Source organism: Drosophila innubila (genome assembly GCF_004354385.1).
Source record: "Drosophila innubila isolate TH190305 chromosome 3L unlocalized genomic scaffold, UK_Dinn_1.0 0_D_3L, whole genome shotgun sequence".
NCBI classification, from domain to species: Eukaryota; Metazoa; Arthropoda; class Insecta; order Diptera; family Drosophilidae; genus Drosophila; species Drosophila innubila.
In genome coordinates this window covers 7,731,003-7,758,339 of record NW_022995376.1, presented here as the reverse complement: position 1 = coordinate 7,758,339, position 27,337 = coordinate 7,731,003, and the positions used below count along the sequence as shown (strand labels likewise).

At 40.9% G+C, this 27,337-nt stretch overlaps 5 protein-coding genes across 6 annotated transcripts; 2 read left to right on the top strand and 3 right to left on the bottom strand.

Annotated features, from left to right (window-relative positions):
• Positions 1 to 259: 259 nt before the first annotated feature.
• On the bottom strand, positions 260 to 1,259 carry LOC117788964 (uncharacterized zinc finger protein CG2678-like). The gene is made up of 2 exons (XM_034627924.1): positions 575 to 1,259; positions 260 to 519 (listed from the first exon to the last, which is right to left on the bottom strand). Exons 1-2 carry the CDS (start codon positions 1,174 to 1,176, stop codon positions 354 to 356), a joined length of 768 nt encoding a protein of 255 aa, XP_034483815.1. The 5' UTR covers positions 1,177 to 1,259; the 3' UTR covers positions 260 to 353.
• Positions 1,260 to 1,415: 156 nt separating this feature from the next.
• LOC117788965 (zinc finger protein 98-like) lies at positions 1,416 to 2,742 on the bottom strand. Its single transcript, XM_034627925.1, has 2 exons — positions 2,538 to 2,742; positions 1,416 to 2,466 (listed from the first exon to the last, which is right to left on the bottom strand). The coding sequence occupies exon 2, from the start codon at positions 2,421 to 2,423 to the stop codon at positions 1,671 to 1,673; it is 753 nt and encodes a 250-aa protein (XP_034483816.1). The 5' UTR covers positions 2,424 to 2,466; positions 2,538 to 2,742; the 3' UTR covers positions 1,416 to 1,670.
• A 343-nt stretch (positions 2,743 to 3,085) lies between these two features.
• LOC117788954 (zinc finger protein 501-like) lies at positions 3,086 to 4,471 on the bottom strand. Its single transcript, XM_034627911.1, has one exon. It carries the CDS (start codon positions 4,413 to 4,415, stop codon positions 3,270 to 3,272), a length of 1,146 nt encoding a protein of 381 aa, XP_034483802.1. The 5' UTR covers positions 4,416 to 4,471; the 3' UTR covers positions 3,086 to 3,269.
• Positions 4,472 to 4,806: 335 nt separating this feature from the next.
• Positions 4,807 to 8,805, top strand: LOC117788931 (E3 ubiquitin-protein ligase Bre1). Its single transcript, XM_034627879.1, has 4 exons — positions 4,807 to 4,940; positions 5,143 to 6,341; positions 6,398 to 7,311; positions 7,374 to 8,805. The coding sequence occupies exons 2-4, from the start codon at positions 5,157 to 5,159 to the stop codon at positions 8,482 to 8,484; spliced, it is 3,210 nt and encodes a 1,069-aa protein (XP_034483770.1). The 5' UTR covers positions 4,807 to 4,940; positions 5,143 to 5,156; the 3' UTR covers positions 8,485 to 8,805.
• A 212-nt stretch (positions 8,806 to 9,017) lies between these two features.
• LOC117788930 (sporulation-specific protein 15) lies at positions 9,018 to 27,177 on the top strand. Of its 2 annotated transcripts, XM_034627877.1 has the most exons (9): positions 9,018 to 9,916; positions 20,772 to 21,610; positions 23,032 to 24,137; positions 24,195 to 24,569; positions 24,625 to 24,875; positions 24,938 to 25,138; positions 25,201 to 25,372; positions 25,883 to 26,104; positions 26,159 to 27,177. In XM_034627877.1, exons 2-9 carry the CDS (start codon positions 20,785 to 20,787, stop codon positions 26,423 to 26,425), a joined length of 3,420 nt encoding a protein of 1,139 aa, XP_034483768.1. In that variant the 5' UTR covers positions 9,018 to 9,916; positions 20,772 to 20,784; the 3' UTR covers positions 26,426 to 27,177. The 2 variants fall into 2 exon arrangements, with proteins under 2 accessions (XP_034483768.1, XP_034483769.1); XM_034627878.1 differs by lacking the exon at positions 9,018 to 9,916 and having other exon boundaries at positions 20,598 to 21,610.
• The last annotated feature ends 160 nt before the right edge of the window (positions 27,178 to 27,337 follow it).

Here is a 27,337-nt window from a genome sequence, read left to right as displayed (position 1 = left end):
ATATGGATTAAACCTTATTCGGAGTTATGAACTTATGTGTTAAGTACTTAAGAAAAATGCGAAATTCAATGGTGAGATTATAATGTTTCAGGGATAATTTCAATCGTTTTTCTATCCTATACAGTAATTCCCACAACTATACGAAAGTTTATAAAGTTTTGAGTGTATCTATAAGACAATGGTATTTACATGTTAATGTAATTCTTTATTACTTTCGAGTAAATTTCCCGTTTCTATCAAAGCTAAAAAAAAGCATTACTTCCATATATTATAGTTTTCTTTAATTATTTAAAATATTGCACAGTTAAGCTTAAAATTATGAAACAAACATGGAAATTAGTTGGGATATTTTATTAAACCATGACAAACGTGTCCCCGGTATCCGGCCAAACTCTTGAATTTCTTGTTGCACTTCTCACACTGGTACAGATATATACCCTTGTGGGCGAAGATGTGTTCCTTGGCTTGTAGTTGGCGGGTGAAGGTCTTCGGGCAATATGGACACTTGATTGGACGACTCTGTGGGTGGCTGTTGAGGTGAGTCTTAAGCAAATGATTCCGGGCAAATACTAACGGACAATAGGGACATTTGTAAGGTCGAAGCTCGTGATCGTGCAGGAGTCTGTGCTTGGCCAGTTTATCCAAGTGGAAGAATTCCTTGCCACAGAGCTTGCAACAATAAATCTTGCCAGTGAGCGGCGAAGGATTATCAATTGGTATTATCTTACCCTGCCACGATGTGGCAGCAATTATTTTCATCTCACTATGAGGTGGTTCCAACTTGACATCTGGTAGAATCTCTTCATCTGGATTCTCTATCTTGACGCAGTCCAGATCCAGACTGTTATCCGACAGTTGCCAATCTTCCTTTGATCCGTTCTGCATTTCACATTTTACTTTTGCCTCCTTCTTCTTTTCCTTCTTCTCGTTTAAGATTTCCATGAAGCGCTCCTGACTCTGCTGGCAAGTTCGCTTGAATCGAAATGCATTTAGACAGTCTAAAACACAGGTATCGCATATCTGCTTTGGCAGTGGATCATCCTGCTTCACTTTGCATCCGGCGCACTCGTTCAACATATCGGCCAGGCTGGGTTTCTCATCTATCGAAGGCCCCTCCTCAAATATATCCACAAGGGCCACGGAGTTGTCCATGCAAATCCGGCAAACTGCTTCCATATTTAAGCTATATTTTAAAAATTAATTGCCAAAGTGAACTTTTCTTTAATGATAGTGAAACACACAATATTCATTTATCGATTAATGCACAGTCGATTTTTTCAGATTTTTTAACTCGATGTATTGCTTTTTCGATGTATCGTTTGAAAACTATCGATTAGAATTGTTAAACTAAACATCGGTGGTACGCACTTGAACTTTCGATACATTGATAGACTTATTGTAAACATATTTCATTTTTTTTATACTTGTAACATCGATAGCTGTGTCTTTTTATTGTAAAATACATTTTGGCGATTAGCTCGATAAACTCTTGAGGTCGATTGCCACATTTGGTACAAATGTACTAACAAAAGGTACATTTTGAAAATTTGGTACATTTTTTTTTTTGAAATTCAATTGTTTTTAATCAATAACTACATATATTCTTTATTAATACTTCTACGTATACTACAACAGCTTTTAAAGTGATAATCCTTATGTAAACCGTATAGTTATAGATCTTGTCCTTTGTGTGTGAGCATATGGTACTCCTTATGTTGTTTTTTCTTAAAGGCCTTCGAGCAGTGGGGACACTTGTGAGGACGTTCGCCGGTATGCACAAGGATGTGATAATTGACATCCTGTTTCCGCTCAAAGGTTTTCGGGCAATGTGGACACTTGTGAGGCGAATGAATATGAATATGTTTCTGCAGACTGGCGAGCAGGTGGAATCCCTTTGTGCAATGTGGACAAACGAATGTACGATCCAAGGAATGTACCCGCAGATGCAACTGAAAATTGGTACTTGTGCTAAAAGATTTTGGGCATTTAGAACACTTGTATGGAAATTCCAGGTTGTGAATTCGCAAGTTATGTTCCTCAAGTTGATCTCTTTGGGCGAAGGCGGCAGAACAGTGCTTACACTTGTAAGGATTCCTGCCGTGAACCCGTATGTGTCCCTGTAGACTCAAGCGCTGGTTAAAGGACTTCGGGCAATGGGGACATTTGAATGCACTGTTATCCGCATTAGGAGATTCCGCAGGATCACTAAGAAAAGTTCTAGCTGAGAGTCCCTTGACGGCAATCTCATCCATGCAGTCCATGGCATCAACGGGCTTATTAATGCTCATTATCGAACCCAAACTTATAATTGATTTTCCTTGGGATTCTTCGCACTCTTCATCTGGAGTCTCTGGCTTCTCTATTTTCACAAGATCCAAGTCTAGGGGTTGAGAATCGTTGATGGCTTTCTCTTCGCAATGCATTTCCCATAATCTCTTGTGACTCTGCTCGCATTTTCTCTTAAATCTGTATGCATTTTTAGCATCAATTACGCACGCCAAGCAAATCTGATTTGGCAATGGATCATCTTCTTTTACCTCGCAATCGACGCACTCGGTTAGCATTTCCACCAGACTGGGTTCCTCCGCTGACTGTGGTTGCTGGGAGAATAGCTCCACAAGGGTGACGAAGCTGCTCATGCAAACCCGACACACTGGTTTCATAATAGCTCTTAATTTAAAAATTTAATCACAGGTAACAAAATTGTTTACTCCACAGTACAACAGTATTTAACTCGATTGCGTTCTAAACTTATTGATGTGCTGGGAGAGACTATCGAAACTATCGAAATACAGTACTGCTATCATACGTAAAATATCTTTCAGATAAAATAGATGACACAGTGCAATTTATATTGAGATAGATTCATATTAGACATTAAAAACGTTTAATAAATTAAATATATTTAATTTACTTAGTTACAATTTTCAACTAAAACTAAATCCTGTTGACACTTATAAAAATTCTGTCTACACTACTAAATAAACTTATTATTTTAAAATTGTGATATTAATGCACATATTTTATACTTATTTAATATATAAATAATAATAGTAAATTAACTTTAATAAACTTTTGAGAGCTAACTTAACATTTAACTGCTAGAAATTAAATGAGAGTTATAAGAGATCGTTCCAAAACAAAATATGTGCAATATTTTCTCGAATTATATACATTTTTATGTCGTACATATTCCCAATAAAATAAAGATTTTAAATATTTTGTAGTGGTGAGAGACAATAGTTTACGAAAGCTGTATGCTTCTTAGTTTAGCTTTGTTTATCCTCTACCTTCTGGCAGACGTGATTCCGTAGACCAGGTCTGGATTTAAAATCCCTTTGGCATTTCTCACAAGTGTATGGACGTTCACCGGTATGAACAAGGACGTGGGTATTGAGATGTTGTCGGCGCGTAAAGGACTTGGCGCAATGGGGACACTGATGTGGACGTTTGCCGGAATGAAGACGAATATGCTTCTCCAGGTTTGAGGGATGATTGAAGGTCGATGAGCAAACCGTACAAACATATGGACGTTCACCTGAATGAACCAGAAGATGCGATTGTAAATTCCAGCTTCTGTTGAATGCTTTCGGGCAATGGGGACACGCAAAGGGACGCTCTCCGCTGTGGTTCTGTATGTGATCCTTGAGATGATGGCTCAGAACGAAGGCTTTGGGACAAATGTGACACTCATAAGGACGATCGCCGGTGTGGATTTGGATGTGCGCCTGGAGATTGGCGCGCTTTTTAAAGCGTCTCGAGCAATGAGGACAGACAAATTGTCGATCATCGGTGTGATCATTGTGGACGAGTATGTGTTCCGTCAGCGTTGCCATGTCGGGGAATTCCTTACCACATGTGTCACAAAGGTGCGTTTTTTCATTAGAACACGGCGTGGCATCAGCAATTGTGATATTTATCTCCGATTCGCATTTCTCATTTGCTTCACATCCACGTTGACTTAAGGGATCAGTTGTACAATTATCGACAGTCCATGATAAAGAATTTTCCTCCTCCTGCTGAAGATTTTCTGGCAAGATGTTATCCCAGCTATTATCTGTTCTTTCTTCAACTTCATTCTTTATGCAATCCAGTTCGTCAATAATCCACTCGGATTGTATGGGCATTATATCGTTAGATTGTTCTTCGTTCTGCTTCTTCTCTTTGTTTAACAGTCGCCAAAAGTGCTCATGACTCTCTTCGCACTTTCTCTTAAATCTGAATGCGTTCTTTACAGCAATAACACAGGTGAGACAAATCATTTTTGACAGTGGATCATCTCTATTTACTTCACAGTTGACGCACTCGGTTAGCATTTCCAACAGACTGGGTTCCGCTTCTGACTGTGGTTGCTCTGAGAATAGCTCCACAAGGTTTACAGAGTGGCCCATACAAGCCCTGCACACAGGTTTCATATTTATATTTAATTTAAATAATGTAATCACAGGGATAATACAAAAATTGTTTGCTCCCCATACAAAAACAAGTATAATAAAATCGATTGCTGTCGATATTTTAAAGATGACCATTGAGATTTGCGATATACAGTATCGGTAAAATATTAAAAATGTTTTTTGTTTGTAGATTTAGTCCTATTTTTTTGGTATAAAGATTATAATATTAATACAAATTTAAAAATTTGCATTCAATTCAATTGATATCGAGTAATTCATTTTAATCATTTTCAAATTTAACTTGAATATATGTAGAACTAGCTATAAAATAGCTAAGTTGGTAACAGTTTCGCCAGCATCGATATATTTACACTTACTACTCACAATCAGCGCCATTTTATCGGGATGCCACCACAATTTATCGTTTATAATGCAACTCTTAATCGTACAACAGCTAGCAATTAGGAAAAAACTTTAGAATTGAGCCGCTTTTGTTGAGTTATTAATTAATGTTAAGCTAAAAGTGTAAAAACCAGATTAATTAAGGTAAGCAACACTGTGTCCGTCTGTCAAATTTGACTGTGCCGCCTTTCAATCAGTGTGCCTTATTCCAGTTTGGCAGCGTCCGTCCGGCAGAGCAAAATGGAGTACAGCCACAGCCACGAAACTCGAAAATCAATAATACAGAAAATTAAAAATATAAATATTCGTTTGCTGCGCTTTGTTGCTCTTCTCGTTATTGTTGCAGTTTAGATACAGATTATGTCGAAACGCAGCGCTGAAGATGCCAGCGGCACCGGCAGCGGCGGCAGCAGCTGTCTGGTTGCCGCGGCGGCCGCTGGACAGCCGCCCATCAAGAAGGTGCACTTCGAGCCACACCTAATTGGACCGGTGTCCACGCTGGAGGAGATGGACATCAAGGTACTCGAGTTTCAGAACAAGAAACTCGCCCAGCGCATCGAGCAGCGAATGCGCTGCGAGGCGGAGCTGAGGCATCGCATCGAGCAGCTGGAGAAGCGTCAGACGCAGGATGATGCAGTGCTCAATGTGGTTAATCGGTATTGGAATCAGTTGAACGAGGATATACGGGTGCTGTTGCAGCGATTTGATGCCGAGACTGCGGATGAGCTGGAGAACAAGAATGAAAACGAGGTAACCACCTCATTTCTCACACAACTGTCCACCTGGGACAAGGAGGAGCTGGACGAGAAGCTAGCGAATCGTGTGCAGGTGTCGAAACGCGCTGTGGCAAAGATCGTTCAGGTTATTGATAGGTTAATGCAACGTAACGAAAAGATAACGCTTGTATTAAAAGGTGATGGTCTGTCCAGCACTGCATCCCAGGGATCGACAACTGGTGCTGGTGCTGGTGATGATGAGCAGCAATCCAATGCGGGAGCTGAGGGGAATGCGGCGTCAGCTGGCAGTGCGGGAGTCCAGGCGCTTGAGGAGACACTGAAGCAAACGCACATTGAGATCATGACTGAGAATCGTGCACTGCAGAATCTGAATACGTCGCTGCACGAGAAATTCCACACAATGTCGCTGAAAATGAAAGAATACCAGGATGCACTCACCGCCAAAGAGACGGAGAATGCTGAACTCAAGAACCAAATCGATGAATTGCAATACGATCTGGAGAAGATCCATTGTCGCAACGATAAGCTGGAGAATCATCTGGCCGAGGCCATTGAGAAACTGAAGGCGTATCATCAGATCTACGGAGATCCCAACAAGAGCAGCAACAGCACCAAGACGCCCAGCACAGGTGTGGGATCCGGCGGCGGAGGCAGCACCACAACCAATGTGAATAGTCAACATTTGGAGGAGCTGCAGAAGGAGCTGGAGGAGCATCGTGAGCTGGCCAATAATCGGCTACAGGAGCTGGACAAATTGCATGCCACGCATCGCGAGACGCTCAAGGAAGTGGAGAAGCTCAAAATGGATGTAAGTTGCTTGGGATTTGACCTGTGTTGATCTTCTTAACCATAATATCTCTACAGATCCGGCAGCTGCCCGAGTCGGTGATCGTGGAGACGACAGAGTACAAGTGTCTGCAGTCGCAGTTCTCGGTGCTCTACAATGAATCCATGCAGATCAAAACGATGCTGGACGAGACGCGTAACCAGCTGCAGACCAGCAAGAATCAGCATCTGCGTCAGATCGAGGTGATGGAGAGCGAGGAGCTCATTGCCCAGAAGAAGGTGCGCAGCGAGATGATCCAAATGGAGGATGTCTTGGCCCTCATCCGCAAGGAGTACGAAGGATTGCGCATCGAGTTCGAGCAGAACATGGCCGCCAATGAGCAGACGGCACCCATCAACCGGGAGATGCGTCATCTGATCACCTCGCTGCAGAACCACAACGGACAGCTGAAGGGAGAGGTGCAGCGCTATAAGCGCAAGTACAAGGACATCTCCACGGACAATGTAAAGCTGCGCAAGGATCTCGACGATGCGCTGGCCAAGATCGAGGGCAACAAGCAGCAGCAACAGTCGGTGGCGACCACGACGGGCGACGAGATCAAACAGGAGTCCACAGGAGTCAATGTGAAGGAGGAGAATGCTAGCAATGCTTCATCCGGAGGAGCTACGTGCCAAACAAATGCTGGGAGCACAAGTGGCGATGCGAATGTAGCCATCAAGGAGGAGAATTCGGCATCCGCCGAGGATGAGCTTGAGGAGGAGGCCAACAGCAAAGATGTCAAGGATCCCAGCATCAAGCAGGAGAAGATCAGTGCCAGCGATGCAGCACCCTCAGAAAAGAAAGATTCTCCCGGTCCGTCAAATGCAACAACGGCAACAGCTGGAACCGCAAATGCCGTGAAAACTGAAAAGGATACCAAGGATGGCATCAAGGCCAAAGAGGTGAAGGCCGTGGAAAGCGAAACGGTGCGGGATCTGAAGGCGCAACTCAAGTAGGTAGCAATGGGTCAGGATTAATGTAATCCACTTAACACTTCTCCATTGAATTTCACAGAAAAGCGCTGAACGATCAGAAGGAAATGAAACTATTGCTGGACATGTACAAAGGCGTCTCCAAGGATCAGCGGGACAAGGTGCAGTTGATGGCCACCGAGAAGAAGCTGCGCTCCGAGATTGAGGAGTTGCGCCAGCAGCTGAAGAAGCTGCAGGAAAGCAAGCGAGAGGAGCGCAAGAAACTGGCGGATGAGGAGGCGCTGCGAAAGATTAAGCAACTGGAGGAGCAGAAATACGAGCTGCAGAAGCAGGTGGCCAATCACAAGCCCACCGAGAACTCGTGGGGAGGTGCGCCAGGTGGTGGTGGTCCTGGCGGTGGCAACTATACGCGTCCCTTTGTCGGTTCGCACGAGGAGGAAGCACTGCTCAATGAGATGGAGGTGACGGGTCAAGCATTCGAGGACATGCAGGAGCAAAACTCAAGGCTCATCCAACAGCTGCGCGAGAAGGATGATGCGAATTTCAAGCTGATGTCGGAGCGCATCAAGGCGAATCAATTGCATAAGCTGTTGCGCGAAGAGAAGACGGTGCTGGAGGATCAAATGGCGACGGCGACCACACAGATCGATGCCATGCACATTGTGCTGCGCAAGCTGGAGGAGAAGGAGCGCAGTCTGCAGGCCACAGTCGCCTCCATTGAGAAGGAGCTGATGCTCCGCCAACAGGCCATGGAGATGCACAAGCGTAAGGCCATCGAATCGGCGCAATCTGCAGCGGATCTGAAGCTGCATCTGGAGAAGTATCATGCGCAAATGAAGGAGGCCCAACAGGTGGTCGCCGAGAAGACCAGTTCCCTGGAGGCGGAGGCCTACAAGACCAAGCGGCTGCAGGAGGAGTTGGCACAGTTCAAGCGGAAGGCGGAACGCATGAAGAAGATGGAAATGTCGGGCACAACCATCGATGAGGTGATGATCGAGGAGATACGCGAATACAAGGAGACGCTCACGTGTCCCTCGTGCAAGGTGAAGCGCAAGGATGCCGTTCTGTCCAAGTGCTTCCATGTCTTCTGCTATGACTGCCTCCGCACCCGCTACGAGACGCGACAGCGTAAATGCCCCAAATGCAACTGCGCCTTTGGCGCCAACGATTATCATAGGTTATATCTGCAGTAGGACAGATCATCACTTATTGATTAATGATTATCGATCGAGCGTTTCATCGATCGAGCGTTTACATACCAGCCAGCCAGCTAATTCATTATGAGCATATTATCTATGTACTATTAATATATATATTTGTTTATAAGTATCCCTTGTATCCCTACGATAGCTTGCGGCAATTATTTGAAATCCTTATTCATTTTGATGGCCCCAAGCATCATCTCAATTGATTGATGAGTTCCGAGTGATATTCTCCCGGGTTTTTTATGTAGCTTCTAGTTTGAAACTAAATCGTACGAACACTAATAAATGGCTAAAAAATACACATTCAAATTGGTGTTTTTAAATCTTATCATTTCCAAATGTATCTACTTGCGTTGGGCAGCACTGCTTGTAAATATCGAGTAATAACAGTTTGGTGGTATTTCATCGTATGTTATGTACGGCCACACTGTTAACCGGCTTCTGTAATCTTAACATGCTGTTAGCTTGCCACTTTAACAGTGCTGCTGAGAGCAATGCTGTAAACAGTTTCGTAGTTGCTGTTGGCCCGTGTGGGCGCATTTCGAAATTGTCCTGTCCGTCGCGGCGTTTTGGATGAACGGGTTTTGTGCTTTGAAGCCTTTGAATTCGTGCCTGCTGCTTCAACAACCCGAAACAAAAGTGCAACGCTTTCAAATTAATCGATGTGCCGTCCAATCTAAATAGTATTCGCTGCTGTTGTTGCCAGTTAGTTGCCAATGAATTGCCAAAGACAACAAAGTTTTGCTTAAGCCATCGATTTTTCGCGCTGTTTAAAACGCGTCTTCTGTGCGTCTCTGTGTGTCTGTGCGAGTGTTAGTGTGAGAGTGTATCTGTGTGAGGACCTTTACACATACATACATATTACCAAAATACAAGCAGGCAAAAACGCAGACAAAAAGTCCTTCACAGCTGCTGTTGCCGCTGTGCAGCTGCTGTCAGAAGGTACAAAAACGGCAACAGGAACAACAACAATGCCTAACTGATCCCATAACGTTCACCTGGCAGTTCTCTTTGCTCTCTTCACCTCTCTCAGCCATTGTATGTGTGTGCGTGTGTGATATTTGTGCATTCAATTTGCACAAAAATTTAAGCAAATTCGCAAATTTGTAAATCCGCCCGTCCACGAACAACGCAAATTGCCATCCATTTTGATTTTGCACACACACGGGGAGCAATAATAGAATTTATCCCGTACTCCCCCCCGTACAAACAAAATCAACAAGCGAGAGCTGCAGCGCGTGCAGCGGGAGTGAAAGAGAAGGCGAGCATGCCTTGGGGGACCCTCTGACATTTTCATCAGGAACAACCAAACACACAACAGCAACAACAACAACGGCAACATCAACAACAACACTACAACAGCAGCAACAACAACTGTGTATCTTTGCTGGCACAGTTATTTGTACTGCGCTCTCTGTGGGTGAGTAACAATTTTTGTTGTTGTTTATTTTGCGGGTAGAAAGTTGTTATTGAATATGAGGATGATGGGAGGCTAAGACAGTGACTGGGAACAGTAGTGACTGGAACTGGGATTGCAGCCAGTGCTGCCAACTATTTAGAGCCTAAGAAAAGCCATAACAACAATTAAAAATAGCTAGAAAAAACTAGGAAATCTGCAGGGAAAAACATATAAAAAGCATTCTCTGTCTGTCAGTCCGTTTGTGTGAAAGTCAGAATCTCAGAGACTTTAAGAGCTAAAGATACAGAAATAGGCAATAAATCATTTTTTATTGCTTAAAAAATCCAATAAAGATATGTTTACTTAAGTAATAATAATATAGAATATTTTGATATTTGATTTCTTAGCTAGAATTCGCACCAGTCGCCATTTTACAATTTTCTCTGCCGTTGGCATTGGCTAGAAAATAGCTGAGTTGCCAGCACTGATTGGAACTTAGTCCATGGGTGGGCGGAGAGTTTTTAGTTGTTTAGTGGTTTTGTAGCTGGCGTCACATTGTCTTCGTTGTTGTTGTTGTGGCCGCTCCTAATGCTTTTCAGTTGGCTCTTTCGATTGGCTTTGGCTAGTTGAAAGGTCAGGCGACTGCTTGACACCCCGACTCCAATTTCAGCTGCCCGACTCCAACTGCGACTTTCTGCACGACACTTCATTATGCAGCGTCAAAACTCATTTCGTGTTGCATGTCTTGAACGATAATCGATTTGCGAGCAAATGCAACAAAAGGCTGCAATCAGGAAGAGTGCAATTCGACGTCAGTCAGTCAATCAGTCAGTCAGTCAATCAGTCATTCATTGTTTGGCCTGGTTATCAAACGTTTTTTTTTTCTTTTTCACCATATTTGTAAGCTAATGATGAGGAACGGATGTTCAGACCGTTTTAATTACGCATCCGCAACGTTTTGTGGCGCCTACGGAACCAAGGGGCGGGTGGACGGAGGGAGGGAGAGCGGGATGGACTGTTGATTGGAGTTGCAGCTACTTCAGGAACATGTTAATTAAGCTTCATTAATCTGTTTGCCGTTTGTGATTTGATTCGATAGAGAAAATCTCATGTGATTGCGACTCAACTTAACAACTTAAAATGAACAAAGATTAGAGAGTTGCTGCAAGTTTAATTACTTTCATAGCATTTAATTACTTTCAAATGCCTGCCATATAGTAATAATATAGTTGAATTGCAGCTTCAATTATATTTCAGTTACTTTTTAGACACTTTTTTATGACATAAAATTATTGCATACTTTTCGAGAGACAGATAAGCTGTCAGCTAGTTAAATTTCTAAACAATTTTGTGAAAATTAAAGTTTTCCAAAACATAAAGTGTTAAGAGTAATTTAAAATTTTAAAGACTAAAATACGATAAACTAAATCGCATTTTCAAACACTTCTTATCTGCTCTTTTTCCTCGAAATTATATTAACAGTTCAAATACAATATTTTGTAGGATATTATTTTTATCAAACAATAATAATTAAAATTATCTTTATAAATACATACATATTTGCATAGATTGTCAGAACTTTATCTTGTCACACTTTTACTGGTTAATTATAGAAAATTTAACATTTCATTGAACTTTAAAGATACAAGATATATTTATATGTATATTATAGTGGAACACTTGTCGATAAATGTTCGTTGATTTGTTTTTTAAGTAATTATCTGTTACAAATTTTCAGTTTCTAATTAACGGAATCTTATCAGTTGGCCCTGAATACAAAATTTGCCAACCATTTGCTGAATTTCTGGTTGCATTCAGAACTGTGGCCTGTTGCGTTATCGTGGCCGATAACAAGTGGAATACATGTGTATATATATGTGTTTATATGAACGATTACCCTCGATTGTATGCACACAAATACTCTCACTTCAATTGGATTCCTGTTGTTCCCCGTTTCCTCTTCACTCTCTTTCTCGCTTGTATAATAATCACAAGCAAATTAATTGAGATAAAAATGCCAATGAAACTCGTTTCAAAGTGTGCGAAATGTTTTAAAACTCGCTACAGTTTAACTTCCACACGCTTCCTCTTCTTCCACTGCCCCCGATTCGATCAAGCGAGCAAACCAATAAAAAACCATAAACAAAAGCCAAGAAAAAAGAGCAAAACTTGTCATCGTTTTGCTTTGTTTATATACATATTAACTGTGTGTTTATGTGGTTTACTTTACATTTTCGATTGCCAATTTCAAGGTTAGCAATTTGGTCGATTTTAAAAGCCTTGGACAAGTTATCTGCCCTTTTCTTTTGTTGCCATTTTGTGGCTCAGTTTGCGTTGAACAAAAGGATGTTTGGCATAGAATTTCATAGAGGTTCTTGAGAGTACAATTTAAGTTGACAATGAACGAGGCTCTCAGGCGAGACATGATGGCGTCAGTCCCCCTTCCCCTTCCCTTTCCCTTCCCTCACTCCACTTCTTTTTCCACTGTTGACTGTTTTATTTTCTTGATTCTGGCCTCTAAAAATGCTTTTCTATTTGCGCTTTGCTGCTGTGTTTTTTTTTTATTTTGTATTTTATGATGACTTGAAGTCTGGTCAATGGTCAGTTGTAGACGTGTCACTGCCACGCCCCCCAAACGCCTTTAGCTAGAGTGTCATGTGGCGCATGCCGCTGAAAACAGCAGCAAAAAATTATATAAAAAAAAAAATAGAGTTGAGTTGAGTTAAAATGCCTCGAAGCGTGAAGCGGGCTTCCCATTACTGTTGTTGCTACTCTTGATAATGTAGTTAGTATATTTACAAATAAATATACATATATATATACATAATATATATATACATGAAAAGTACGTCTCGTCGTACATCGTTATATAGCCTATGTCATAAAGAGTTTTATTTTTCTTTCCATGCATTAAAAGAAAAATGAAGCGGACCAAAGACTTTCTCTGCCATATGACAAACAATTTCGAATTTCGGCTCTTGGCGTAATTGCCACTGCAATGAGCTGTTAATGAAACAAGATAGACAAACAGACAGACAGATAGACAGACAGTTAGACATAGTTGTAGTTGTAACTAGAAGAATAAACAAAATAAATAAAAAAAAAACCGAGGCAACTGCCAGTCATCATTCCAATATGATCCGAGCCAGGCCAATGTACGATCCGCCCTCAGCAGCTTAACAAAATTAAAGCAACACAATTATTTCGCTTTTCTGCTTTTTGCACATTTCTTCATTTTATTTTAGTTCTAAAACAACAAGAGCTAAGTAAACAGAGCACTGTGCAACATGTTTGAGAAATATATTATTTTAGCTTTTTTTTTCAGAATATGTGTATGTAAATACTATATATTGTTGATTAACTGAATAAATCATATAAGAAATTATTTAAGAGCTGCCAAAGTTTTTATACTATTTATGTTAGGTTTATTTTTAGTACAACTATTTAGATAGATAACCATAAATAACTTTTTATCTGTCTGTCTAACTTGTCGACTCAATTGTAAATACTAGTAATTATTTATAAGCAACCTTAATTTATTCTGAGATTATCTACTTAAATTGAATGTTTACTTTTTTTAGGCGAGCTCAAAAAAGATTAAAATTTAAGTATTTAAACAGAAATTTGGTAATGGAAGATTAGAGATAGATAAAGTGGACAGCTTTACAACTAAAAATTTTGGTCAAATTTTAGAAACATTTTTCTGACAAGAAAAGTGTCTCTCGTTTGGTTTTTCAAAAACTTTAAATCTCAAGTTTGTTTTTATACAAAACATTGAAAACTAATTATGTTTATTCTATGAATGTTGTTGCTATATTAATTAAATATATCAGTTGTTTGATAGGGGGAAATGTCAGGAGTGTTTAGATTCATATGCTGTGTTGCATAGTGTAATCTGTGGCACAGTTCCACAACTCGAGGCGACTTCAACGCAAGTTCTCTTGCCCCTCATTTCGGGTTGCTTCAGTTGCTCAATCTTCGACTTTCAACAGATGCAAAACGAAACTTTTGCGTGCCTTCGTTGTTGTTGTTGTTGACTGAGAAGCCGCCGAAAAATTGTTTATAGTTTATGGCAACAACAACAACAACAACAACAACAAATGCCAGACAGTTACTTCAAAAAGCGAAGCGATTCAGTTGGTCGCTTCTTCCTGCTACTTGTTGTTGTTATTGTTGTTCAATTGCTGTTGTTGTTGCTTTTGGTATTGTAATTGTTGTTGTGATTGCCCAATAGTCAGAGCCAAACCCGCGTTCGTGACAGCCCCAGCTGGCCATGCGGCAGCTCCCTCTTCCCCTTCCTCTTCCCTGTCTCCTGTCCCCTGTACCTTCCCCTTCCCCTTCCTCTCTCTTTTTGGCCAGGCCCGCGACGTCTGCGTTCTCTTTGATTCATTAAACATCAGGCGGTGCCAGTACAGCCCCTCCTTTTCTGCCCCTACCCTTGCCCCAGTCGCTGCCCCTGCACTCCTTCCCTGTTTATACTAAATTCAAAACAACTAACAAGAAAGACGTGTTAACTGTGGAAAGCCGACTATTTGATGCACTTAAAAAGCCCTGTATTTCATTTTTGACTGCTTGTTTTTGTACCATACTATATGTACAATATATATATATATATATGATTTATGGATTTCGAATTTAGGATGTATTAGACAATAAAAGTTACATAATCTGTGAGATTAATAAAAATATCTCAAACTAACAACTAATTTTCGAGCGATCTTTCCTATAGTAGTAGTACAATATAAGGGCTTAATTTAAACCAAATATGGCTAGGATGTATACTATAAGACAATACGAAGTACATGATCTGCGATTTTGGTTGAGATATTATAAGAAACTACAAAGTTTTTATCGAGACAGTAGCAAATTTTACAAAGTAGATTTTTCTTTGACATTTTATGTTATAAAAAATTTGTAGAGGAAATTTCTTTAAGATTTCAGGTATCGTATTTATAAGTAATAAATAATATTTGTACTACTTGTGAAGTTTACGAGTAGAAGCGTTTTTAATTTGAAAATATTTTTGCATTAACAACATTTTTTGTTGGAAAACTTTTTACTTATAAAATGTTAGTTATTGGGCCTCAATAAATGTATACTCCATTTATGATTTACACACTTTGTGACAAAATTATAATACTTTCTGCTAGGGTATTTAAAGAGCTAAGGGGGGAGTCAGGCAGAGGAGAAGGAGGAAGAGAAGGGACAGAATCTAGAGTCTAAAAATTAGAAATCATGGCTGACGTTCTATGGGCATAATGCGCACTAAGTCCGCAGGTGCAACACAAAAATGAAAACTCCAAAAAGAGAGAAGGAGAGAAGGAGAGAAAGAGAGAGAGAGAGAGAGAGCAGAACCCGGAAGAGTGCGCCTCGTTTGTGCCCCATTGCGAGTCGAAACTCTTTGCACAGTTTTCAATTGCTGCGACAGACAGCGAGAGAGAGGGAGAGAGAGAAAGAGAATGAGAGAGAGAGAGAGATGGAACTGGGCGCGCAACTTGCAACTGCAACTCATTATAACTTTGAAACGTAGGAGCGGATAAGGGGGCAGGGGATGCCGGGGGCAAGCACTGCATCAAATGCGGGCCTGGGGGCACAATTGTAATTCGCGGCACAAAATGTTTCACTTCATTTGAGTTTCGTGGGTTGTTGTCGTTGTTGTTGTTGCTGTTGCTGCCACAGGAAGTTGCATTGAGGAGTGTTCAATAAACCTGAACAGCAGAGGCGTGGCATGCCCCCACACACTGTGGCACACTTCAGACTGCGCTGTCCACCTGTTTTTATTACGTAGCGTGAGAATTGCGAGTCGACTTTCGTTATCAATTAAAAATAGCCGCGGCATTTACATTCAACTACCCCAAAAAACAACAATAACAACGAAGAAGACTCTAAAGAAGAGCAAGATAAAGCACAATTCACATAAATTGGTTGCCTGCTTTTCAGTCAGCCAAGGGAGTGAGAAGTGGGGGCAGTGCGGGCAGTGGGAAGGTGGCAAGGGGTTAAGAGAGGGGGCGATGAGTGCTGTCCCCTCCACTAGACAGCACAAAATAAATTGCCATAAATACGAGGCATGGAAATAAATTGTTTTCAATGCAACTGCAGCAGCAGTAACAACAACAACAGCAACAGCAACAATCATAAGCTGAGAGAGAAATTTATGCAAGTGAACGTTTGTATTTCCCCTCTTTCATAGAGATAAGTCCCTGCCACATATGGGCATAGAATTATGTATTGTAGTTCTGGCACATAATAAAACGATGAAATCGCATCAAAATATTATAAAAAGATCGGCTATACAATCATTTTTATGGGCAATAGTAAAAATGAAGCATAAATAATTGATGAGAGTTGAAAGTTCCCAGCTGAATGTGTGACTCTAAAAAGGAGATGAGGAAATTTAAAAGAAGAGATAAACAAATGATAAGCAACACTGTGGTTAGAAAGAATTATAATAGAGTCATAACCATATTTTTTAATTAAAAAATCAAAAATTTTTATAAAAAGTAATATTTATACAAATTTTCAATTTTTATTCTAATTTTATTATCATTTAAATTAAAAAAACTATTTTGATTTTTAATTCTTATTATAAGCATTTTAAATTTATTTTTAATAAGATATGATATCTAAACAAATCTTTAAATGAAATTATAAGTTATTGGGAGTAGTATTATATTCCACGAAAAAAACCTCTACACGAGGTAAAAGTCTAGTGACGAAACCAATTTCTAACCCCAAAATTTCTGATATCCAATTTTGTGACGAACAAAATTCAGTTTAATCTAAAAATTTTAAATAAAAATATAAATTAATAAAAAAAAGAAACGAAAATTGGCATTGTGCCCTGTGAGTAAAAAGGGTGAGCTTCTTTGTACATAAAAATTACTTTTTGCGCAGTGATGAACATTATTTTTTAACAAAATTCTATACTACTTTAAATTGCTCTGTTTTAGTGTAAAAACTATCTTAAGCATCTTAAGCACAGTTATTTTGTAGGTTAGCTTAACATTTATTTAGATATGTTTGTTATTTTTTACGATTCATGATTTATAAACCTGATTTTTCAAATGTTTTTTTTTTTTGTAATTTTTTTTGAATACATTTTCTCATGCCAAATGCTAAATGACCTTTTACTTTATCTGATGCACTGTTATTGTGCGTTGCATTAAATGGACGCTGAACTGTTCGGGAAGCGGGAATTCAAATCGCTTTTGCCGCAATGCGTTTGAACTGTCAACTGTCAAAGATTCTCACTGCCCTCTCTCAACTCTTCTCTCTCTTTCCCCTCTCTCTCACTTGCAAATTAATGACGAACACAGCGTTTGCAACTCTTTTTTCTTATGCACATTTACGCGCTTTTCTACCATGTTAATTGCAGTTGTTGTCGCTAGCTATTGTTGTTGTTGTTGCTGTAATTAACTTGGCAATGTTGTCGCCGTTTTTATGAAGCGCCTTAATCGAATTAGTTGCCTTGCAACACGAGGGGGCAAGCATTCTCAGTTGTCAGTTGAACCCGACCATTGATTGAAGTTAATGAGACGTAACGTTGGTCGATTCCCATTCCCATTCCCGCCACCTGCTCTTGGAGTCAGTGTTTGTGGGTGGAACATTGTTGAGTTCAAGCTCAGTTCCGGTTTATGCAAAGTTTGCCAAGTCTTCTTTTTTTTCTTCGTCTTCTTTCAACTCCATTCGAGTGATGGACAGACCTCGATAATGTCGATTGAAACGAGTTTGCGAGACAGCAAAAAAAAATAAATAACATCTCAATCTTTCATTGTCATGGCCAGAGACAACTTTATTTTCAACTTTAGCTGCAGCCGAGAAGGGCTCGATTGTAGGTTGCCTTGCCGTCTGCATCCATAAGATACAAGATACTTTTGCTGTATCTGTATCTGTGTCTCTCTGTGTGTGCGTGTGTGTGTGTCTTTGGAAATTGTTTCGCTTTTCTTGCTTCGCTTGCTATCGCCACGCCTCGCTGGGGGCACAAAAGTCGCCGCCTTGTGCGACACTCGAGTGTCTTCTTCATCTTCTTTGCCTTCCTCCTCTGCCTCCTCGTTGGGCTTCAAGTGCCCTTCATTAGACCTTTGCAAGCCTCCGTCTGCTCTCTTGGGCAGCACTTCATCAAACACATGGCACAAACGAGCTTAAAGACCTCTTTTGTGAAAAACCAGAATAGAGCCTTTAACATGTTCTAGCCAAGGTCGTTTGACAGGATCTTGTCTGTGCAAAAAAACTGGAAACTGGTTATAACTGGTTAACTGGCAACTATTCACAACTATTCACAACTATTGTTGCATCCACGCCCAAAAAATAACTATAGAAAACAACTCAACCAACAACAACTGCAATTAGCTTCAAATGAAATTCCAATTAACTGAAAACTGGAGCAACTTCATTATGGCCATGTCTTCCCTTTTCAGCTTTTTGCTGATGATGAAATCGTTTTGGGCCAAATTTGGCCAAAATCTCTCTGTGAGATCGCATAACAAACCAGACACTAATGATGCGTGCCATGAAGCTAACAAAACAGTAACAATAACACTACCAATAAAAAATGTATACTTACTTAGACAGCTGCCGTACTGCCTACGACCCTGGAATACCCTTACTAAACAATTCAAGTCTAGCATATGGTTACACACACATATTTATTTATTTACTTCACTTTTGTCTTGAACCAATAATAAATTAAAAATGGATTTGAGCAGGAACAGGAACAGGAGGGTCTGCCTCATCCGCTTTTGCCATATGTATACAATTTGTGGTAGAATTATTGGCTCTATTAGAAATTCACTCTTTGGCTCTAATTAAATCAGCAAATAAATCAATTAGAGTTTTTTTTTTTGCTTTTTACATCCGTTTGTTATGGAACTTTGTATAAATGAGCTTGTACAAATACTTCGTTAAAAAAACACTTTGCAATTTATTCAATTTACTATTAACTTAGCTTTATATTTCAACTAAACATATCTTGATTTAAATTTCAAGCCTTTCTTAATAAATTATCTGAGTTCTCTTTAATTTGGAATTAAATACAGTCTTAAAATAGTTCTAGCTAGAGAATTTTTATTTCAAAAGATTTGAGTATATTTAAAAAATGTCAAGTATTTTTTATTTTTTGTTGAATAAAAGCTAATCTGGATGAAGAACAGCTGGTAAAAACTAGCCATTCAACTAAAACTTGTTTACAAATTATTAAGTGACTAGCTTTTAGTAATTATTCAACATAACTAATTTTAAATTTTAATTTTTATGGTAACCAACAATTTTACGTTACGTCGATTCTTTAAGTTATTAAAATTTTATTTATAAAAATACAAAAAATTTAGCTATAGATAATTACATTTTTTTTTAATTTAAGGGTTACCATGTTTTAGAAAAGTGCTACATAAACTTGTAATTCACTTAAATTGAATGTTAGCTTTAAAAATAAAAATTCTTTATAATTTTAAATGAATTTGAAAAGATTTGCATATAATTCCTGAAAGTATTATATATTATATCTTTCCATGAATATCTGTAGGGTGGCCAAATTTTAGTTGCTTTTTAGTGATTCATTTTCGAAAAAGTCACAGTGAAGGCTTCCAGCTAATTAGTTAGTTATGACCAAGTTATTTGGGTCACTTCAAAAGGTGGCCAACCTGATGAGTTGTCAGAGGAGTCAGAGATTTAACTGGAGATAATAATAATTCGAGCGGTTTGAGTGCATTGTGGCAAGGTTGTAATGCCACATGCAACAGTCATAAATATTCCACAACAGATGATGATGCCCTAGTTGAAATAGCTATAACAATAACTTTAACAATGCGACTGTGAATGCGAATTGCAATTGGCATTAGAAACTTGAAAGGTGCCAAAAAAAAAAAAAGAATCGTAGAGAAGAAGAGGTGCAAGTATTTGAGAGTGGGGTCAATGTGGCAGCCACAAGAGGCTGCAACAGATTTGACGACAGCACGAACAATGAACAAGTTGTGCTCATAACTTATGCAGTCAGATTGTTGTCCCAGTTGCTTCGCATGTCAGGTGTGAACTAGTTTAAGTCAATCAAGGAGCCTGGCCCACAAGAGGCAGCTGTCCAGATACGTTATGTGGCATGTGGCAAGTGGCAAGTGGACACACACGAATTCTCGACAAACTTGACCGCAAAAAGGCAGCCTGAGATCTGGATGTGGATGTGGCTGAGGATGGTGATGGGGCTGAGGATGATGGGGAGACGAGATGTGTGGCATGCAGCTTGCGGCATGTGGCATTCCCCCGTTTGCCAAAAGGTCGTTGGCGTGTGTGCAACTTGTTTTCTAGACTCTGTACTTAAGAAATACAAAGGGTCTTTTGGGTTTGTCGTTCACAAATAGAATATATATGTATATAGTCTTGATCTGCATCAGAAACCAAGACTACAAGTCTTGTCCGTCTGTATGAACTCCTAGATCTTGGAGACCATAAGAGCTAGAGGCACTAAACTTGGTATATAGGTCGTTATTTAATATCCTTAGCAGAAACAGTTGGGTCAAGGTGCCTTTTACTCCGCAAATATACAAATACATGTCTAGAGTTTTGATATATGTGATAGGTATGTTAGTTTAATCCGGTTATAATCCTGTTATAAGCTTTCGGAATATCAGAATTGCCTCATTAGCATTTTAAAAATGGTAGCAATACTATTATTTTAACACAGAGTCCTTTACAGTCGGGGACACTCGTCTGTAGCCTTTCCCCATAGTATTTTTTTTTTTGGGGGCAACCGCAAATAATGGAAGGGGATGCAACCGAAATGCCACAATACCAAAAATACGCGCATGCAACAAATTTGGGTCGCCTGAATGTGAATCACTCGCACTAAATGCTCTCTCTTTCTCTTTCTCTTTGTCTCTTTCTTTAGCCAGTGAGCTGCCATGTCGGGCACGCTCTTCGAGATGGAGGATCCACAGCAACAGTTGGAGACAGAGCAGCAGTTGTCGCTGTGCCTGGCCAGAAGTCTGGAGTTGAACGATGTGGAATCCTTGACGGTTGTCAGCTCCACAACGATACAGAGCAATTGCGATGGCAGTGACAGTGGCTTGGATGTGCCCAGCAGCTGTTGCATGTCCCGGGTCACCTTGCAGCGTGGCTTGAGCAGCACCAGCGGCGGCTACACCAGCAGCAATGGACTCGAGGAGATCTACGACAGCTGTGAGCTGCAGCTCATCGGCGGCGTCTCCCCCAGCGAGCAGGGCAGCGAGTGCTCCCAGAAGACGACGCCTCCAAGACGTGCAAATGGCAGTGTCAAGAAAAAGGTGGCCATGTTCGAGCCGGAGCCTTGTCCATCCCAATCCCAGTCTCCAGTCAAGACGCAGGAGCAGCTGCGTGGTCGTGTGGCCAATTTAAAGCGTGCCGCCAGTTTGCCCAGAAATGGCACGCCCACCACGCCGGGCAGAGAGAAACCACGTATCTCCAATTCCAGCTCCTTTCGGGTGCCAACAAACGCGGCCACGCCCACGCCGATGAGGACACCACGCCCCCAGAAGCCAGACACGCTGCCCAGCGCCTTGAATCGTGCACAATCCGTGCAGCGACTCGCCCAAGTGCAACGCACTCCATCCCTGAGTCGAGCACGCACCCCTGGCACACCCTCCGACGACGGACGCTGGCCAGCCAATCGTGGATCAGCCGGAGCACGTCGTGGCATGTCCGTGACGCCGGACGTGATGGCCAATCGGATGCGGGGCAGTCCAGCGCCAGGTAAGCTTCATCTACTGCTAATCCTCACTCCCTATAGAAATACTTTCTAAAAAAAAATGGGAATAACAAATTAGGGCACCTGGAATTGATTAAAAGTGACTTAAAATCTAAAAAAAAATAAATATTTTTTTTTAAAAAAGTCAAAGGGGGGAGTACATGATTTTGTCGAAAAAATTCGAAAATAAAATTTTTGTTAAAGTTAATAATATTTATACGCAGAATCAATTAAGAGACCAAATAATGATCAAAATGACATTTCGTTTGAAAATTGGTTGAGTTTTGAAAAAGTTATGACAGCTTAAAGTTTTTCAAAAGTGTCAAGGGGTAGGTATGGAAAAATATGACAGCGATGACAAAAAATCGAATTTTCTAAATGAATAAAATTTTGATGCAGAATCAATATACAGGCCAAATAATGATCAAAATGGTATTCCGCATGAAAATCGGTTAAGTTTTGGCAAAGTTATGACAGATTGAAGTTTTTGATAAAGTGTCAAGGGGTAGGTATGGAAAAATATGACAGTGATGACCCAAAATTTGAATTTTCTAACAAATTGTTATTTTGATGCAGAACCAATATAGAGGCCAAATAATGATCAAAATGGTATTCCGCATGAAAATCGGTTAAGTTTTGGCAAAGTTATGACAGATTGAAGTTTTTGATAAAGTGTCAAGGGGTAGGTATGGAAAAATATGACAGTAACGACAAAAAATTTGAATTTTCTAAGAAATTATTATTTTGATGCAGAACCAATATAGAGGCCAAATAATGATCAAAATGGTATTCCGCATGAAAATCGGTTAAGTTTTGGCAAAGTTATGACAGTTTGAAGTTTTTGATAAAGTGTTAAGGGGAAGGTATGGAAAAATATGACAGTGATGACCCAAAAATTAAATTTTCTAAATAATTAATATTTTGATGCAGAATCAATATAGAGGCCAAATAATGATCAAAATGGTATTCCGCATGAAAATCGGTTAAGTTTTGGCAAAGTTATGAGAGTTTGAAGTTTTTGATATAGTGTCAAGGGAAAGGTATGGAAAAATATGACAGTGATGACCAAAAAATAGAATTTTCTAAATAAATAATATTTTGATGCAGAATTAATATACAGGCTTAATAATGATCAAAATGGTATTCCGCATGAAAATCGGTTAAGTTTTGGCAAAGTTATGAGAGTTTGAAGTTTTTGATATAGTGTCAAGGGTTTGGAAAAATATGACAGTGATGACCAAAAAAATGGAATTTTCTAGATAGTTAAAATTTTAATGCAGAATCAATAAAGAGGTCAAATACGGTTAAGAATGGCATTCCGCTTGAAAATCGATTTAGTTTTACCAAAGTTATGCAGGTTTAAAGTTTGGCCAAAATTTCTGTTACCGCCTGAGTTGTAATCAAGTTTCTTCCCTTTTTGCCACAGGTGGCACCTTGCCACGTCGCCGCAAGCAACAGTCTGTGGAGGATCTGAGCGTGGGGCGTTTGTCGCGCAGTAATTCGATCAGTCGGGCGGCTGTGGTGGATGCCAGAATGACGTCATCGGTGATGCTGATGCCCACGAGTCGGAGAACTCTGGCGCCACCTGCAACCACTGCCACCGCCAAGGTGAACTCGTTGCGTCGTCCGCAACAACAGTTGTCAGTGCCCAGGACACGCATCTACCATGAGACGGCGGTGCAAACAGCACTGACCAGCGAGGATCTGGAGCAGGTGCTTGGTGGTGGCGTGCTGCAAACGCGTGCCTTGGACGCCGTGGAGCAGCAGGATCAGAGCACACAAGCGGAGCCGGATCAGCGGGATCATGAGCTGGAGCAACTGCGTCAGGAGGTGCGTCAACTGAGTGGCAAGTTGCAGCGCGAGCGGGAGGAGAAACTGGCCATGCAGCAGGAGTTGCATCTGAATACGGAGCGGGTCATGAGCATGTTGGGATTGGCACGCGTGGTCAGCGCCAATGCGGGCACACCCACGTCCGAGGATAGCGGCGATGGCAGCGGTCACGACAGTCTGCTCATGCTGGAGTCACAGATCCAGATGAGTGGCCACGAGCTGTTCGAGCGCCAGCAGCAGATTCGACAACTGAAGGCAGTGTGCCATGCTTTGAATCTGGAGATGCAACGCTCGCTGGCCACACAACAGCTGCTGCTCCAGGAGAAGGCCGCCATTGAGCAGGAGTCGAGTGAGCTGCAGGATTTCCTGCAGCATGAGAAGGCTGCCCAATGCGATGCGCTGCGGGAACTGGAGACGGAGTATCAGGCGGCCAAGGCACAGCTGGCCAATCGCGAGGAGGAGGCCAAGGTGTTGCGGGATGAGTGTCGTCATCTTGTGCGTCTTAACGAGCAGCGACGTCAGGAGAATCGTCTGCTGCAAACGAAATACGCCGCATTGGAGAACAAATCCCGGGAGTTGATACATCAACAGAATGCAGCGGTCGCAGGAGCATCCACAGCTCTGTCCGGACTCCATGCGCGTCTGGACAGTCTCGTGGAGCAGCTGGTGTGCTCCTACAGCATTTCCGAGCAGGATCTGGAGGTGAGTCTAAACTTTTTCAGCTTATTACAGAAATATTAACTAAATTTTCTTTCACAGGACATACGCTTCCAGGCGGAATCCCTGGCTGTGGAGACGGAGCACGCCCAGAATGGCCTTAAGCCGAACGGCTTGGACTTGCCCCTGAGTCCTGCAGCTGCTGGCGATGCTCTACACACGTTGGTCCTCACCAGCGACGGTTCGTTGTCGCCGCAACGCAATCAATCCTTCATAGCCGCCGTCATTGGTGCCATACGCCAGGCCACGACCCACTCGGGAAAGCGTCTGTCGCAGCGCAAGCGACAGGGTCAAGGATCAGCTGCAGCTGTAGGCTATGCCATGCCAGGAACACTGCACAACAACGAGCAAACCAATCTCAATGGCAATGGCGGCGATGATTCCGATTCCACAGAGATGCTGGACTCGGAAACAGAGGTGAGCACGAATAGACTTATAGATGAATCATATTTTAAACAATTAATCATTTCAGCCTTGTCTGCTCATGATGGACAATGTGCTGGAGGATGTAGTGCATCCGGATTCGCACTCCCACAACATGGTCTCCTCCTGCACGGGCATGATCTCGCAAATCGAGCTGCCCACGGAGCTGATCAGCAGTCAGTGCAGCCAGCATCAGGTGACTGTCAATGCTGATGATTCACTGCAGCAATTGTCACAGGCCATCACCAATCGCCAGCAGATGGAACTGCACGTACATAAGCTCAGTGTGCTGCCCATGAAGTGAGTATTATTTTCCAATTGACAGCAAGCCTTATCTAATCTTTGCTTTCTTGTCAATTTAGCAATCGCGATCAATGCAACACGGAGGAGCTAAGTTGCCATGATTCCCTTGCGGATCTGCCCTCATTGATGGAGTACAGCACAGCTCAGGCTGTTGTCGATCAGGTCATTGAGGTGGACACACTGGTCACCAAATTGCTCAAGGTTCTGCGTCTTGTGCAGCTGGACAACGATAATTGTATTCAGCAACTGATCGTGGACAAGTAAGTCGAACTTGAGTTTGAAATGTATAAATAATAAATGTTTTAATAATTCCCCTCTGCAGAAACAAACTACAACAGCATAAGGAGGATATGCTGGAGAAGCTAAAAGACTTGGAGGATGTCAATCTAAAGCTGCAGGATGAGCTCATGGATGCCACACAGGAGCTGATGATCAAGGGCAGCGATTTAGGTGGCGCCAAGGCTGAAATGCAGCGACATCGCAACGAAATCGACGTAAGGTTTTAGCCACGTTTGGTTTACTCTTTGGACTTTTTGTTGTGTTGCGCACCCTTCGAAGACATTTCTATATATCGTTATTGTTTAGTCGCCAGATATATTTTCATATGTTTAAACACACACACACACACACACAAGCGATTGCAGCTGACCTTATCTTATCTTATCTTATCTTATGTTAATCGTATCTTTAGTCATACAATTACACGTATTATTTGATTAGAATAAAATGAACTTTTGGCCTATTTTATAAACATTATGTTTTGTTTATCATCAACATTATGATCCATGATCTTGTCATCTATAATTTCCTTGTACTTTGTTTCTCATGCCAACGATTTGTAAACCACATTCGAATTCATCAATGGACAGTCACAAATCAAGTTCAAAAGCGCACTCTTTCGTTTGAAATGAAATCCGTTAACTAATATTGCCATCTACTCGTAATCACCATAATTATCATAACTTGCCTATGCCACCACCTCCGCCTCCGCCTATGCCTGGCAGCGTCTCAATGAGGACATCTGCACGCTGAGCACTTTATGCAGCAGCTATAAGAAGCTGTCGCCCACCACAGAGTTTCCGCCCATGCAGCTGCTGTCACCCATCCAGGAGCCGGAACAGGGCGATGTCCTGGGCATTTTGAATCTACTGAAGATGTGGCATTCCGGCGGACAGCTGCAGGATGTCCGTGTCAGCAGCTATTTGACATCTATCACACAGCAGACGGTGAGATTTTTTAAATTGCCAACCACTTCCCTTACTAATGCAACTTCTGGTTAGGTGAATACTCTTCCTCAGCCGGACAACAATAATGTGGAGCGTCTGCGCATCTATGCCAACCAATTGGAGCATGTCTCACGTGTCCTGGACGACTGTCAGAGCTTGGAGCAGCATACGCCATTGCAGCAGCTGCGTAAGGATATGGAAATAGTGCGTCTAAATGCCAACTGGACACAACTGTTGGACAACGCCAACTCCAACTCCGTCAACACGGAGCAACGAGATCTCAATGCAAATGAAGCGGATGTGCCCACATCAAGGCCTTGAATGGTGTCAAATTGTTGTTTATTATCTAGTTAACTATTAGTACTTAAAAGTTGTTTAACTTAACGTAGTTAGTTACAAATGTTTGCGTCCAATTCTAATCGAAAAAGAAGGCTAAAATTAGACAAGCACATTCATTTGCTAGCGGCCAAACAAAATCTATTTAAATTTCTTTCAAAGGTCAAATTTTATAATCAAAATCTTAGCATTATGGTGCTCCAGAATGCTCCTAGCTATAAATTTACGTTGCATAATTTATGAATGCATTACAAGTCTACAGGTTTAAAATTAGACAAAATTATTTAATTGATAGCAGTCTAAAAATCTATTCAAAATTGTTGCAAAGTCAAATTTGGTAATCAAAATCTTAACGTTTCTGGCAGAATGCCTATTTTAAACTAATTATGTTGCATACTTTCAGGATGTATTGATATTAATAGTTATGTGCGATTAATTGCCAATATTCTGTTGCATACCGTCAGGCGGCAAAATAAAAGGCTTGAGCAACAATATTCAAATTATACGTTGCATACTCTTAGGCGGCAATTTGTAAAGCTGACTGCAACGCTTTTATGCGTTTTGAATATAGTATTATTATTGTATTGCAAGCAGTGAGCCAGAGGCAACTTAGGCACTGGGCGTGGCTATCTGAATTTATAGAACTATATATAAATACGATTAAAATACCATTTGTTTTTTGACTTGATAGCAAGTTGTTTGTATAATACACGTATAATAAATAGGCATAAACTAAATGTAAAAAATCAACTAAAGTAGTAAAAAACAATTTCGCGCAATTTTTGAAAAATCCCTTGAAATGGTAAGTCTATAAGTAGGCGCATATATGTATGCATAATTATATAATATGTATAAATATATGTATAAGCATATGTATATATATGGACAGCTTTATGT